Below are 16,544 nucleotides of genomic sequence, written 5' to 3' on the forward strand. Positions count from 1 at the left end.
AAGAATAATTACAATAACAATCTCCACTGGGAGAGGGGGAATGGCGCCTAGACATACCATTGTGGCCACCATAAGCTATGTTTAAGGTGTGTTTTGGCAGTTAACTCATGGGTAGGCAAACTAAGGCCCGGGGGCCGGATTTGGCCCAATCGCCTTCTCAGTCCGGCCTGCGGACGGTCCGGGAATCAGCGTGTTTTTACATGAGTAGAATGTGTCCTTTTATTTTAAATGCATCTCTGGGTTATTTGTGGGGCATAGGAATTCGTTCATTTTCCCCCACCCACCCAAAAAATATATAGTCCGGCCCCCCACAAGGTCTGAGGAACAGTGGACCGGCCCCCTGCTGAAAGTGTTTGCTGACCCCTGAGTTAACTTATATATCTGAGTTTCTAACACTGTTCCTTGACACCCAAAGGGTCAACTCAGGCTTGAAAGAACAGGTTGCAGTGTGTGCCTCTAGGTATGGGGTGCCCACAACAGTTTTTCTGGTTTGCAAGTGTGCCCCTGGGTGCAGGAAGGTTGACAGTGCCTGATCAAAGCCATTCAGCAGAGTTGGCCCAAGACATTTTGCAGTCCGAAGCACATGTCAAAATGGTGCTTCCCCCTTGGGCAGCTGAGTCTTAACGCTGAAGACGAATTAGCATCCTCTATGGCAGCCAAGGACAGGAGGCTAGCAAAGAGAAGGCTGCATAGCATGCCCAGCTGAGTTCCGTCTCAGTATCTGCCACCCGAGGCAGCTGCCTCACTCCATGCAACACTAGGGCTGGCCATGCCCTCCAAATTTACAAGAACGGAGATTCCGACTAAACATCAGGAAGAACTTTCTGCTGGCGAGAGCCGTTCTATAATGGAATGGTCTACCTCGGAAGGTGGCAGACTCTCCTTCCTTGGAGGTTTTTAAAAGTAGAGCTTGGACGGCCATCAGTCATGGATGCTTTAGTCGTGATTCCTGCATTTAAGGGGGTTAGACTAAATGACTCTTGGGTTCCCTTCCAACCCAACAATTCTATAATCCAGAGAGCGTTGCAAGAAAGGGCTTTGCTGCAGAACTACAACAGGCTCCCCTCCGTTCTACCCACCGACAATAAGTAGCCTTTAAAAGAACACACACAGAGAGACAAATATGCATCCTCTAAAAATAGGCTGCGCAGATGATCACAAATTGCTTCTGAAACTCAATTTAGTTTTACAATTTTTTTTAAAAAAAAATTAATTGCCTTTAAAAAAAACACCCAACAACCTGGCACAACCCATCCTCCAACTTTTGCCATTTTCCAACACACACACTTCATTTCAGCTTCATCAAAGCTATTTGCATATGCAAATATTGGTTGGGCTGCATAAGGACTTTCCAATGAGCTTTCTTCTAATCAGATAAATATTGACTCAGGTGTGGTTGTGTTCTGAGGCTCAGTGTCAAGTTCCACCCTTCTTTGTGTAGGGATAACCAAATCCTATTGTCTCGGGGGAAAGGTGGCGCCCGCAGGAAACAAAGGTCACAGGTCTCTTATCCCTGAGCATCATAAAATCGTAAGGTTGGAAGGGACCCAAGGGTCATCTAGTCCAACCCCCTGCAATGCAGGAATCTTTTTGCCCAACATGGGGCTCGAACCCACAACCATGAGATTAAGAGTCTCGTGCTCTTACCATCTGAGCTATCTGCAGCAGAGGTGAGGAACAATACAATAGCGAACATACAATACAATACAATACAATAGTGAACATACAATAGTGAACATTGCATCCAAGTAAAATACTAGAGTTGCTAGATCAGGACCCTGAGATTTCACGGCTCAGACCTGAGACCTAGGGGCAGCCCCTGTTGATCTCACAGGAGGCAAGCTCCAGTGATGTCATTAAGCATGACTGAGCCCTGGAGATGGAGGTTAATTGGGATTGGAGAGGAAGGGGGGAGGGACTCCACCCACAAGAATCGATGCAATAATTTGCAGCTGGCTCCTGCCAGGCTGAAGCCTGCAAGCTGCATGCACCATCTTAATAATAAGAATAATAAATCTTATGGAACTCTCACCCACCTGGAAAGTCAAGCCATCCCCCTGTCACTATCTTCCCACCTTCGTAGGCCAGGTCTGGCAGATGGACAGGGCACCTGCCATTCACCTGGCACAATCAAAGTATCAGATGACTGACAGGTGGGTGGTCCTGCCCACCTGCCAACATTGGCCTGCAAGGTTTGGGAGGGATGATAATCATCAGTCCTGGGTTAGAGGGAGTGGCTACCAAAGAACGTAGTAGCCCAGTGGGCCTTATTTCCAAGTCAGTCATTCCCCTCTAGATGCTTTGGACTACAACTCCCATCATCCTCTCTGGCAACTGGCCACTCTGGCAGGGAGATGAGAGTCCAGCACAGGCATCCCCAAACTCGGCCCTCCAGCTGTTTTGGGACTACAACTCCCATCATCCCTAGCTAAAAGGACCAGTGGTCAGGGGTGATGGGAACTGTAGTCCCAAAGCAGCTGGAGGGCCGAGTTTGGGGATGCCTGGTCCAGCAACATCTAAGAGAGCACCAGCCTGACGGCAAGAACCATCTAGAGCAGTGTTTCCCCAAACTTGGGTCTCTAGCTATTTTTTGGACTACAACTCCCATTATCCCTAGCTAACAAGACCAGTTGTCATGAATGATGGGAGTTGTAGTCCAACAACCTCTGGGGAACCAGGGTTAAGAAAGTCTGATCTAGATCACAATGGCTCCCTCTAGAGTGGTCAATACTGTGAGACGTGGGGTGATAGCCTGAATCAGTACACTCCTTGATCCACGACACCTCTGCCAATCCTGGCTTCTGCACACTCCACCCTGAATATTCACTGCATGAATGGAGAGCTGGTGTAGCACAGTGGTTAGAGTGTCGGACAATGACCTGGGAGACCAGGGTTCAAATCCCCACTCAGCCATGAAGCTCACTGGCTAACCCTGGGCCAGGCTCTGCCTCTCAGCCAAACCTACCTCACAGGGTTGTTGTGAGGATTAAATGAGGAAGAGGAGAAGCATGTGCTCTACCTTGTGCTCCTTGAAGAAATGGGTGGGATATAAATGCAATAACTAAATAAAGGATATACTGTCTTTCTTCCAAGAAGTTCATGGTCCCCAACATTGTTCTTCCCTGCCTTCATTTAATCCCCACAACCCCCCCCCCCCGTGAGGTAGGTTAGACAGAGAGGTAGTGCTTGGCCCCAAGGTCACCCAGTGAGCTTCATGGCTGAGTCGGGGTTTGAATGCTGGGAACCCCCAGGGTCCCTTTCAACTCTGTAAGTCTGTGCTGGAATGTTGGAAGGGTCAAGGCTCTGTGGCAGGACATCTGCTTTTCATGCCTAAAGTCCCAATTTCCATTCCTTTCAGCAGCTCCAAGCAGGGATGAGAAGACTACTACCTACACAAAACCCTAGGGAGCTGCTGCCAGTCAGTGTAGGGAACACCCAGCTAGATGGGTTCAGGCACACACATTGTAAGAGACCAAGGGTACTGATCCGGTACAGAAAGCAGCTTGCTAATGTTCCTGTGTTTACTCTGTGACCCAAATCCCCCTCCAGAAGCCTCTTTCAGGTCACCTGCACCCCAAAATTCACCCACACCATTCATCAACAGACACATCAACCCCCAGCCAAGTCCCAACACAGAGCAGTTCCCCAAAAACCTAGGTCACCACCCCGTCAGATGCTCAGAACTGCATCCTTTCCAGTAGTCAAACCAGGTGTTCTGCCCTCTGCAAATCCAGGTGTCCGCTCCCTGCTCTCCCTCCCTGGCCCAGGCCTGACCAGATTCACAATCGCAGCTCCAAGCACTTCTCATGGCAGGGTACTGGGCTAGATGACCTTTGGGGCATCTTCCAGCTCCACGATTCTATGATTCACCTTCCAGGTAACTGCTAAGCAAAGCAGTCTTCCAGGGCCTGCCCAGGGCCCAGCCAGTTCTTCCTTGACCGGGCAGTCAGACCACTATGGTCCGTAACCAATGGCCGGTGCAAGCCTTGCCTTTCATGCCCAAATAATCTCTGACCCGCCACCCTGCCACAGTCTTCAAACCTAACCTCAATTTATCCTCTGAAGCAACGTTTAAAAATAATAAATCAGTCACTCCTCTTCCCCCTCCAAGCATGAAAGCTGCCATTTCGGAGCTCTCTCAATGGAGCTTCCAGGGTCCAGGGCATTCCGGCTGCAAATGTAAGATTACTAGGGGCAAATACAAAGGGGAGCAAAAGGCTGCTTTTGCAGACATCCCGGAAGCCTTGTGCCGACTTCTACGGAAGGAGGCTGCTCAGCTAAATGGAACCTGTGGTTTGCTTTAGCAGCAGGGCTCCTCTTTGAGAGCTTATTTTAAAACTGATCAGACAAAAGTCCCGAGAGGAGGGATCCAATTAATGGCTGTCCGTTGCAGCATCGCAATGGAACTAGCATGCATAGGGGCAGTCTATCTCTAAAAGAGAGGGCAGAGGGTTCTTGTCTTCATGGTGCTACTCTCGGGCATCTACAAGGAGTGGCTGCGGTTCTTGGCGATTGCACTTTTCTCTCTCTTTCTCTCTCTCTCTCTCTCTGCCCAGTCACCTTTGGCTTCAGGATCCTACCACCCACTGCCCAAACTGGATGGCACTCCCATGCCCCACAGAGCCACCCTCTCCAGCCCCACGTAAACCCCACAGGACACCCAACCATTAAAAGTACCTCTCTTATCCCAGATCACACACCCTGTTATAAACTCTCTGTTTAGCTGGGCCCCTTTCAAGGTAGCCCACTATGTGGAAAACAAAGGGTTGCACCCAAACAGCATAAGAGCCAACTTGCAGCGGATGAGGTCCCTTTGCCCCCCAACGTAATATTTGAGGGAGCTGGGGCCCTCAAAGTCGATGGACATTGTCATTCAAATGGTGTGTATGTGCCACATCATGAGATGATTATGCAGGGAGAGGCTTACCTGCCCCCCCCCCATATGTTATTCGTTGGCATCCCTGCAACCAAGAGCAGACCCATAGAAATCGGTAGGACCCATCCAAAAGCACTCTTACACCACAGTCAGTCATGCCTCCCCTGCCCCAAGGATCCTGGGAACTGTAGTTGAAGGAAGCTGCCATTCTCAGCACCCTTAAAAACTACAGTTCCCAGGATTCTTTTTTGGGGTGGGGGCGAGCCATGCCCGGTGCAGAGCGCTTTGACTGCATGGCGTGGCTGCGACCTGAAACCATAGGTTTCAATGGGTCTACTCTGAGTAGGGCTAACCCTGGCTCCAATCCCCAAACCCGTCCTGATGACATCGCCGTTCTGAAAGCCACCATGGATGGCATCGCGGTTCTCCGGCGGTAGGGAGCGAGGCGGCTTCGGCCCCAACAGGACTCACCGTTGGCGCCGTACTTCTCCCGGTTCCGCCGCACCTGCTCCGCGCTCAGCCCGCAGCTTTCGCGCACGCCGAAGCGCCGCAGCACCTCCTCGGCCGTCGAGCTGTGCGCGCTCTCCATGACGCGCGGCTGGAGCGCTCCGGCGCGCGCTCGCCTCGCCTGGCTGTGCGCTCCGGCGGCGCCCGCCCGATCCCTTGAACGCTGCCCGGTTACCGGACCGGCTCCGGAGGAGGAGGAGGAGGAGGAAGTCTGATCCGGCTGGACGACGATGAAAAGAGGAAAGCCGGCCGCAGGTTCCTACTCCAAAGCCAAATCGCGCAACCCGGATTGTAATAATAATTAAATTAAATTAAATTATAAAAACCCGGGGCGTTTTTTCTCTCTCCAAGTCCCTCGGTCTCAGCCTGCCGCGATCTCGCAGGAAGGGACTCCTCCGAGCCAAGCCCAGCCGGGCACCTTCCGCCTGGCCCCGCGAGCTGCTCTCTCCGCTTGCGCGCTCACAGCCGCGGCTCCCGTCCGCAGAGCCTGCCCGGGCGTTCCGCTACTGCCGCTGCCATGCCGCGCCTTGCAAAGTTACTTTCTCTCCACTCGGGTTTCCCTGAGCCAGGCCCCGCCCTCCGCCTCTAGCGCCCGGCCTCGCCTTCCCCCAGGATCGCTCGCCTCGATCACCTGCGATCGCTCGCCCTTTTTGTACGATTTTTTTGGGGGGAAGTGTTATTATTGTGATTCTTTAAGCCTCGCTGCTGAGCGCGCGGCGGCTCCTCCCTCCTCCAGCCTTCCCCATTCACAAGCTACCTGCTGCCTCCCGATTGGTTCCGGCACACCCTTGATACCTTCCTGCCCTTCTGCCATTGGCTATGAGAGGCGTTCCGATTTGCATAGCATTTCTTTCTTTCCCCCCCACCCGGGGGAGGGCGCTTTTCCAACCCGCCCACTTGTGCCTTTTAAGGGGTTTTTTTTTTAAAGGAATTCCCATCGCTGCAGAGATTGGGGGCGGAGCTCAGCTGCACCTGTTGGATTTCTGTCTGCCATACACCTGCTATTAACAGTCCCGCGCCGAAAGCTCTTGCTGCCTGAAACAGGGAAGAAATCTAGTACACACGGAATGAGAACTAGATCCTCTCTCTGTGTGTAAAATTAATTCATAAGGGCACTTCAAAATCACGGGGATAGGGACTTTTCAGTCTTCATTTTAACTAAGTAAACACACATTATTTTTTTCAAATAAAGCAATGTCATGAAACATATATTAAATGATTGCAATTTCAAGAAACTTGACATTTAAAATTTAATTTAAAATGTTCAGATATGGGGGGAGGGGGCACGTTCCAAAAGCCCTCTCAGCATGAATCTCTGGAAGAAAGCAGTTGACAGCAGGCCAGGTGTCACACAGGGCATACCAATCCCATTCAGAACTATGTTTACTTGTGCATTAACTGTCTCTGTGAATGACATATTTCTTGTGTGTCATTCACTATAACAGGGGCTGGGCTCTGCAGGCCAGATCCTTACCTAGCACCACCCCTAGGGGCCAGCTTTGACAGGTGGGTGGGTGGGACAACTCACCTGCCAATCACCTGATGCCGCCAATAATTGACAGGCAGGCTGTCCTGCCCAACTTTTGCTCCATTCTCTTATGGAAAACGCCTTAGTAGGAAAAGTGTTTTCAGAATTCCATTTGGCAGGGCAGTTCTCCAACCAATAGATTTGTTTTTTTTATCTTCCATTTGTTAACTGACACCACCATCAGTCTGAATACCAAACGTTCCTCAAATGCACTGTTCACCAGCAGGTCTCAGAGTGGGTAACAACACTTTAAAATTCTGCACTAAAAACATATTAAGGAAAGTAATAAACGTAATAATCAGAATTTTTCCATTAAAAAATTACCATAAGAGCCTTCTGAGAAGGTATAATGACTCAATTTAACCTTAATCAGGATTCAACATGTACCATAACTTTTCATTTTTAAAAACCTGGTCACAATGACCATTTTACTGAATTGTACTGTTGGTAGAGACCAACCACATTTCTGATTGTGATTCATTTACTGGCTGCTACATTTGTGTTGGCCCCATGCAATAAGCCTCCTGCCTTGCCAGTGGCTACAAAATGGTTTATGAAGTTTTCAGAGTCAGCTGAAATGAAAAGGGAGACAAATTAACAGGCAGTGTGTCCACCCAAGAAACAATCCCTCAGCCTCCTGTCTCTAAATGACAGAGAAATGCTCTCCTTTTCTGATATACGGGGACACACAGTGTAAGACATGGCAAAATCTGAAATACATTATTTCTAAAATGGCAGGGGAGGGGGAATATTGGAAGAAAACCACCTATTTTAAATTTTTGTTTCTACTCTGCTCTTCATACAGGCTGCTTACATACAATCAAAGCAAGACAGTTCCCTCCCTCAACTCCAGGAGGGAGTTAGAAAGAAAAAGGCCAAAGTTGAGAGTTGAGTTATGTGAGCTAGAAGCTGGAAGCAGGGAAGCAGACTGTGAAGTCAGAGAGACAAAGCCATGCCTGATTTCTGCTGGAATCCCAAGGTCTAGCTATGGGAGAAGCAAGACCCTCTTGGGCTGTTACTGCAGTGAACTCCTCCATCATAGACTCAGGTTGCATATATGTGCAAATATGCACATGCCCCCACCCTCCCCAAAACAGCCATTCACAAATTACGATGTGATAGTGTTTTATCAATAATTATATGCCAGATAACTGTGTGCAATGTCAGAAAATAGGTGAGCTTCTGTTTTCCAATCAATAGATGTTTTGAATGAATTGTATCGCCGTCATCCTTTCTTGCTAGATACATAGAAATGTAGGTTGTCATCACGCCACTAGGAAGCCATACCAATTGCCACATAAGGAACAGTGGGTAGGCCCAGGTGAACAGCGAGATTTAACCGAGGGGTGGGGGAGGCAAGTCATTGTGTAAAACAACTCTGTTACAACGTGGCTGAAGAGTAAAAATGTTTTAAATAAAATAGTTCAAGAAATACCTTTTGAATGCAGAATGTATTTCTGATCTCTGCAAGCCACTCAGAGAACCTTTCCCCCCACCTGGCAGAAGAGCAGAGTAAATATGGTTTAAATAAAATAGTTTAAATGCATAGAAACATAGAATTGTAGAGTTGGAAGGGTCATCTAGTCCAACTCCCTGCAATACAGGAATATCAACTAAAGCATCCATGATAGATGGCCATCCAACCTCTGCTTAAAAACCAGCTTGGTTTCAGAAGAAGAAAGCAAAGACTGCCTCAGGTGAGGCCAAACAATAAATGGAATAATAATAATAATAATAATAATAATAATAATAATAATAATAAATAATTAATTATTTATAACCCCCCCCCCCCAATTTGGCTGGGTTTCCCCAGCCACTCTGGGCGGCTTCCAACAAAATATTAAAATACAGTAATGCATCAAACATTAAAAGCTTCCCTAAACAGGGCTGCCTTCAGATGTCTTCTAAAAGTCTGATAGTTGTTCTCTTTGACATCTGGTGGGAGGGCGTTCCACAGGGCGGGTGCCACTACCGAGAAGGCCCTCTGCCTGGTTCCCTGTAGCTTGGCTTCTCACATCAAGGGAACTGCTAGAAGGCCCACAGAGCTGGACCTCAGTGTCTGGGCAGAACGATGGGGGTGGAGACGCTCCTTCCGATATACTGGACTGAGGCCGTTTAGGGCTTTAAAGGTCAGCACCAACACTTTGAATTGTGCTTGGAAACCTACTGGGAACAGAGTATTCTACCTGAGCAGAAGAAACAGCAGCCTTTATCCAAGAGAGTTGGATCTGGCTGTCTGACACCGTTCTGCAAATATGAGAGAATCTAAAAACAGGAATGTCTCCCTCTTATAGTTTAACTTTCCAGGGTTGAGGAGCTGGACTGCTAGTGAAGAGGATGTGCAAGTTCTCCTTTCTTTCAAAAAGAAGGGTGTTTATTTTCCTGCTCTCCCTCCCTCCCTGCCTGCCCCATATCTGCGAGATTCTATTTTCATATTGCCAGTGGGAGGAAGGTTCAGAGGCTCTGGAGAGCAGCAGTGAAGGAGAGGAGGAGGAAGGGGCAGCAGCAGCAAGCATCCTTCCCAGCATGCTTTGCCGCAAGCAGCGTCCACGGAAACCTCAAATAAAGGCAGCGGTGCAACATTGCAAAACTCATGCTTTTTAGATGCTTCCACCTGAGCCCAAACTCGCCCACAGCACAGCAGAGCTGGAGAAGCGGCGGTAGCTCAGCATTGTGGAATATCTGCTTTGCATGCAGAAGGATCAGTCCCTGGCCTCTGCACGCCCCCACTAAAAAGCTTACCTTGCCAGGTGGGCCATTCCTCATACTGGGGGGGGGGGGCAGAGAGAGATGCAAACTCTTGAGCATATCAACACCTTACTTTTTATATGTATAGGAAGAAAGGAAAGAAGGAAACTGTATAATACAGTGGTACCTCGGGTTAAGAACTTAATTCGTTCTGGAGGTCCGTTCTTAACCTGAAACTGTTCTTAACCTGAAGCACCACTTTAGCTAATGGGGCCTCCCGCTGCCGCCACCATCACATGATTTCTGTTCTCATCCTGAAGCAAAGTTCTTAACCCGAGGTACTATTTCTGGGTTAGCGGAGTCTGAAACCTGAAGCATCTGTAGCCTGAAGCGTCTGTAACCTGAGGTACCACTGTACATTCATTCAGAACTGTTCTACGTTTATTGATGATTGCAAAACGAAAGCTCATCCGTTTTCTGACCTTGTGCACACTTAACTGAATGGACATCTCATTATTGATAAAATACATCATAATTTGTGAAATAAAAAGAGCCTGCTGGGTCAGGCCAATGGCCCATCTAGTCCAGCAATTTATCCCCATAGTGGCCAACCAGATGCTCTAATAGGCAGCAGCAGAGGAAGCCTCTTGGGCGCCTGGGGCAGTGAGCCCAGGGGCAGGGGAAGCCGCCCATAGGGGCAGGGCGAGGGCGGGATGAGCCTCCAGAGTCTGCCTGCCTCCTCCCACTCAGCCGCCCTACAGCTGGGGGGGGTGTAGTGGGCAGCCCGCGTGCGCCCAAGCCACCGCATCACTCCCAGGAGAGACGTGTGGCTCAGGTGCGCTGCAGGCCCCGCGGTGTCCCCCTTCCTCCGCCCCTGCCAGTAGGAATCCCACAAGCAGGATTCGTGCACAAGAGCCTTCTCCCCTCTTGTGGTTTCCAGCAACCAGCATTCAGAAACGTTGCTGTTTCTGACTGTAGTTGCAGAGCATAGCCATCGTGGCTAGTAACCAAGGACAGCTCTCTCTTCCATGAAGTTACCCAATTCTCTTTCAAAGGCATCCAGGTTGGCAGTCCTCGCTGTCTCCTGGGGAAGCGAGTTCCACAGTTTAGCAGTGTGCTGCGCAAAGGACTTTGCAAACTGATGTGGAAGTGTGGAGTTCTGATCTGGGGAAACTGGAGAGATTTACCCATCCCTACCTAGTTGTAAGGGACGCGGGTGGCACTGTGGGTTAAACCACAGAGCCTAGGACTTGCCGATCAGAAGGTTGGCAGTTCGAATCCCCGTGACGAGGTGAGCTCCTGTTGCTCGGTCCCTGCTCCTGCCAACCTAGCAGTTCAAAAGCACCTCAAAGTGCAAGTAGATAAATAGGTACCGCTCCAGCGGGAAGGTAAATGGCGTTTCCGTGCGCTGCTCTGGTTCACCAGTCATGCTGGCCACATGACCCGGAAGCTGTACGCCGGCTCCCTTGGCCAATAAAGCGAGATGAGCGCCGCAACCCAGAGTCGGCCACAACTGGACCTAATGGTCAGGGGTCCCTTTACTTTACCTTTACCAATTTGTGACATTTGACAACTTAATTACTGGTCACAGGACGCGTCTGTTAAGGCATCGGCCTTGGCTTCCAGTTCCCTGGCTTTGGAGAGCTTAAAGCTAAGGCAGACAAGATTAAAACCACCCTTAAAATCAACAAGGTTTTCAAATCATTGAATGGATTTTAAACACTCAATGTACTTCGCACACATTATTTCCGTACTCTTCGCAACAACCCTGCAGAGCAGAGCAGGAATAATCATCATAGACTCATAAAAGGGCCCCAATGGGTCATCTAGCCCAACCACCTGCAATAATTAGTAGTAGTATTCCTATATTCAGAGGGGGCACCATAAGAAGCCATTTGCCTAAGGCTATACTTGGCCAATATACAGGTGGGGTAAGATTTGAACAATGCATCCTGGTCTGTTAGCGCGAAGGGCCGCTGTGCCACCAACCTTAGGTTTGCCCTCAGCCAATCCCTCCCTCCCTTTCTTCTTACTCACAACCAGTCAGGGGCTGGCTCCGCCTGCCATTGTCTCTGGCCCTAGCATTCGAATCCTGGCTCACAGCTCACATCCAGGCAAGCTGCTATACCTCACACGCAGGCTACCTGAAAGCTTCACCTGAAAACCTTTTGCTAGAGATTCGAACCTGGGACCGTCAACATGCAAAGCACTGAACTACGGCCCTGCCTTTTCTGAGGACAAGCACCTGTTGCAAATCATGCAAATTACTTTTCCTAGGGGCTGGCTGGTCTCATTTGTGTAACGAGCCTCGTGCTCCCAATTTGCACGACATGCAAATTCTGCATTTGGAGAATTCGGAGAACTTGCATATGGCAAATGGCACCGCCTCTCCCTCGGTCTTCCCCATCCTTGTTTTAGGAACAGCTGGCGAAAGGACATAAGAAGAGCCTGCTGGATCAGGCCCAGAACCCTCAAGCAGGATTCGAACACAAGAGCCCTCTCCCCTCCTGTGGTTCCCAGAAACCGCTATTCAGAAGTATGGCTGCCTCCAGCTGTGAAGGCAGAGAGCGCAGCCACCATGGCTAATAGCCCTCAATAGCCCTCCCCTCCATGAATTTGTCCAGTCCTCTTTGAAAGCCGTCTGTGTTGGTGGTCCTCCCTGCCTCCTGTGGGAATGAGTTCCACAGTTCAACTATGCACTTAGTGAAAAAGTCCTTTCTTTGATCTGTCCTGAATCTCCCAACATTCCACTTCCTTGGATGCCTCTGAGTTCTAGTGTTATGAGGGGGGGGGGGGACTTTGATGCATTCACTTCCTCGCATGCATAATTTTATCCTCGTCTGCCCTCTTCTTCTTCCCCACTGATGGGAGCTGTCGTCCAAAATATTTGCTTGGAGAAGATGGTTCTAGGTACTCTTTGGGAGGGAGGTGAACCCTGCAGAACAGCCAAAATAGCAGCTCACCATTAAGCAAAAAGACAACAACAACAACCATAACCAAAACATAGGGCTGGTCAATAGGGAGCCTCCCTCCTCTGCTGGAAGCAACATATTTTTTTCTTTAAATAATAAAAAAAAAGCAGCACAATTTCTCCCTGCGTAGTTTCTTCTGCGGTTTGCATTTACAGTGGTACCTCGGGTTAAGTACTTAATTCGTTCCGGACGTCTGTTCTTAACCTGAAACAGTTCTTAACCTGAGGTACCACTTTAGCTAATGGAGCCTCCCACTGCTGCTGCATGATTTCTGTTCTCATCCTGAAGCAAAGTTCTTAACCTGAAGCACTATTTCTGGGTTAGCAGAGTCTGTAACCTGAAGCGTATGTAACCTGAGGTACCACTGTATACCTGAAGATCCCTTATTTTGCCCTCATGCAGCTCAATTGGATGTGTCTGGAGGGGGGGGGGAGTTAAGTTCTCACCCCAACACCTGCCTTTTTGGAGTGCCAAGCGGTTAACTTGCAAGGATTTCAAGTTCACCCTTTCATTTGGCAGCCACCCAAGGTGATCAGGTTCCATTAAAATATGTTTATAGTGGGCAAAAATCTGTTTATCGCGAGCTGAAAATCTGTTTGCTCAGAGCCAGCTCTCCCCACATACACACAGACACTTCCCTTCATTAGTATGTTTTGTCATGGAAACCACGGAAAGAGAGCATGCTACCTTGGAAATGGCATGTGTGGCATTGCTGGGGAACCCAGATGTCTCGTGGGCTCAGTGTGGGGTAGAATCGTGCCCTTCCACTTTTTCCTTACCGGGACATTCTTCTCACCTCTGATTTCAAGGCCGGTCCTTCTCCCCTCCGGCTCGCAGCTCTGACCTTTGACGTGCCGAACTACGCCTTTGTTTGGGAACATGAAATATTTCCTCAAACGGCAAGCTCGTTAGCGTTCGAACTGACAGGCATCCAATGAGAGAAAAGTTGAGGCGACATGATACAAGTGTTATAAAATCCTGCGTAGCATGGAGAAAGTGGACAGAGGGAAGTTTTTCTTACTCTCTTGTAACACTAGAACTTGTGGACATCCATTGAAGATTCAGGGCATATAAAAGTCATTTTTCTCACAGAAGAAGAAGAAGAAGAAGAAGAAGAAGAAGAAGAAGAAGAAGAGTTCGGATTTGATTTCCCGCTTTATCACTACCCTAAGGAGCCTCAAAGGGACGCGGGTGGCACTGTGGGTAAAACCTCAGCGCCTAGGACTTGCCGATTGCATGGTCGGCGGTTCAAATCCCCGTGGCGGGGTGAGCTCCCGTCGTTCGGTCCCAGCTCCTGCCCACCTAGCAGTTCGAAAGCACCCTTAAGTGCAAGTAGATAAATAGGTACCGCTTTATAGCGGGAAGGTAAACGGCGTTTCCGTGTGCTGCTCTGGTGCCGGTTCGCCAGAGCAGCTTCGTCACGCTGGCCATGTGACCCGGAAGTGTCTGCGGACAGCGCTGGCTCCCGGCCTCTAGAGTGAGATGAGTGCACAACCCTAGAGTCTGTCAAGACTGGCCCGTACGGGCAGGGGTACCTTTACCTTTACCTTTAAGGAGCCTCAAAGCGGCTAACATTCTCCTTTCCCTTCCTCCCCCACAACAAACACTCTGTGAGGTGAGTGAGGCTGAGAGACTTCAGAGAAGTGTGACTAGCCCAAGGTCACCCAGCAGCTGCATGTGGAGGAGCAGGGAAGCGAACCCGGTTCACCAGATTACGAGTCCACCGCTCTTAACCACTACACCACGCTTGGTCTCCACACAGTTAGACTATGGAACTCTCTTCCATAGGAGGCAGCGGTGGCCACCAACCCTGATGGCTTTAAAAGAGGATGGGAAAAAAATTCATGGAGGAGAGGGCCATCCTTGGCTTCTAGCCACTATAGTTATGCTCTGCCTCCACAGCAGGGATGCTTCTTAATACCAGTTTCTGAAAGCCACAGGAGGGGAGAGGGGTCTTGTGCTTGGGGCCTGCTTGAAGGCTTCCCTTTGGGGCACCAGGTTGTCCCCTGTGAGAACAGAATGCTGGACAGCATGGTGGGTCCCTGGCCTGCTCCAGCAAGCTCTCCTTATGTCCTTCACTCACATAAGTTCTCTGTGTTCCTATCTGTGTTTTTTATTCCCTTCATTTCTGATAACCAAACTGGTCCTGCCCACCAAGTGAGGAAAGTATCAGCAGGCTGGGGCGAACTCCAGCATCTGTAGGAGTACACTCCCCCCCCCCCAAAAAAATATATATGGGGAGTGGGGGAAGCAGTCCAATGAAGACAGATTGAACTCAGTGACCAGAGAATGGACTAGAGTTGCAGAGTTCTGAAATAAGGAATGCTGCAACATTTTACTGCAGCTCCCACTTATATACTATTGTTGTGGGACTGCAGCAGGGTCAGTCTGGATGATGCCCTGAGTCCCAATTCTTGGGATCATGTATCTGTGGGGGTAGAATATATGGGAACAAGCTTTCCAAACCATATCCTTTGCCTAGGTTTTCATTGAGCACCACGATTAGCATAACCGAAGCAGTTGCTCTGCTCCATAGAACAAACGGATGGGCCTTTGCTCAACCTGCCTCTTCCAGCTACTAGGTAGAAGAACAAATAGCCAGTGTGATGCTTGTGAGCTGAGCTGAAAGCAGGCTGGAGACACAGAGGCCTGCTTGCTCTGTGCTGGATCCAAAGCTGTGACTAATGGAGAAGCAAGGTCTGTTGGGGTGCTGATGCTGTGAGCCCTTCCACCTTGTATAAATGTGTAAATAAAACCATATATCCCAAAGACACCACAATCTCCACTGACCTTCATTCCTAGGAAACCAAACCCTGGGTTAAGCACCTGGAATTTCTGGATTCTCTCGCTGCTTGGAGATTGAGTTGGTGTGCAACACTACTGAAATATACTCTGAGTCGAGTGTGGATTTCATGCTCTTTATTCAGCTCATAGTAGTGAGGAATGGAAGTTCCCACGAAATGTCTGCTTTATATGCATTATTTACACAATGGGCCCCACGTGATTGGCTAATTCCGGGATTCTCCTGTAGGCCAATCAGGTTGTGGATTCACTTCCACCAGGAGTTGGATTGGGTGGCTCCTGCAGACCAATCAGACTGCTGCATTCTGGATCCTATTGTTCTAGGACCAATCAGACTACTGCATTCTGGATCCTATTGTTCTAGGACCAATCAGACTGCTGCATTCTGGATCCTATTGTTCTAGGACCAATCAGACTACTGCATTCTGAATCCTATTGTTCTAGGACCAATCAGACTGCTGCATTTTGGATCCCATTCAACTCAGTACATAACAGCTAGTCATTTCCAAATCTTCATAAAGAAGAAAAGAAGTCCACAGTTGTCCATCTGAGGGAGTTGGCTTGCAAGTGCTTCCTTGGCTGCAAAAATAGTTACATCCCTGTGGTGTTTTCTTCGCCTTGCAAGTATTTATGCTGCAGTCTGGCCTGGGGGGGGTGGAGGAGGAGGTGGTAGAAAGGTGAACAGTGATGTGACAACAGAGAGGGTGAGAAGAAGGAAGTTCTTTCCTTTGGCTCAGAGGCTGGAACAGCCAGAGGGGAAGCCACATCCTTATGTCTGTTCCATAAACAAAGCTCAAAAAGAGAAAGACAGATCTCGAGAGAAGCTCATGTCTTTCAATGCACCTTTAATGACGCTGCAGAACCTGTTGGATGGCATCGTAAACGACTCCAGAGATTGAGTGATCGATCGATAAGGTTGCTAAGTGTGCATGGTGTTTTCCTAGCTAGGGAAACTGAAAACGGTGTCCTCTCAAGGGCTGAAAAAGTCCTAAACTCCAGAGTTGCTGCCAAGATCCACCGTGTGATTGAGGGAGTCTCCTCCCACAGGTTCTGGTGTGGCTCTGCCGCATGGAGCCTGCAAAGTTCCACTTTGATTCAGTCCCCTGGTCTCGCCTAGGATCTGGGGATGATTATGAGGTGTCACAGAGAAAGCGGGTCAGTAAATCACACG

At 49.3% G+C, this 16,544-nt stretch overlaps 1 protein-coding gene across 2 annotated transcripts in view; it reads right to left on the reverse strand.

Annotated features, from left to right (window-relative positions):
- Positions 1-6,116, reverse strand: part of LOC308463957 (sarcoplasmic/endoplasmic reticulum calcium ATPase 3) — a 93,374-nt gene extending 87,258 nt beyond the window's left edge. Inside the window, exon 1 of one of the 2 annotated variants that reach the window (XM_080982856.1) lies at positions 5,348-6,116. In XM_080982856.1, coding sequence (XP_080838982.1) covers positions 5,348-5,465 — 118 coding nt within the window. In that variant the 5' untranslated portion in view covers positions 5,466-6,116. The remainder of the gene's footprint in view (positions 1-5,347) is intronic. The other variant, XM_080982857.1, reaches the window with a different exon arrangement.
- Between the last annotated feature and the right edge of the window lie 10,428 nt (positions 6,117-16,544).

The sequence above is a fragment of the Podarcis pityusensis genome (genome assembly GCF_964106645.2).
Source record: "Podarcis pityusensis genome assembly, chromosome: 15".
NCBI lineage: Eukaryota > Metazoa > Chordata > Lepidosauria > Squamata > Lacertidae > Podarcis > Podarcis pityusensis.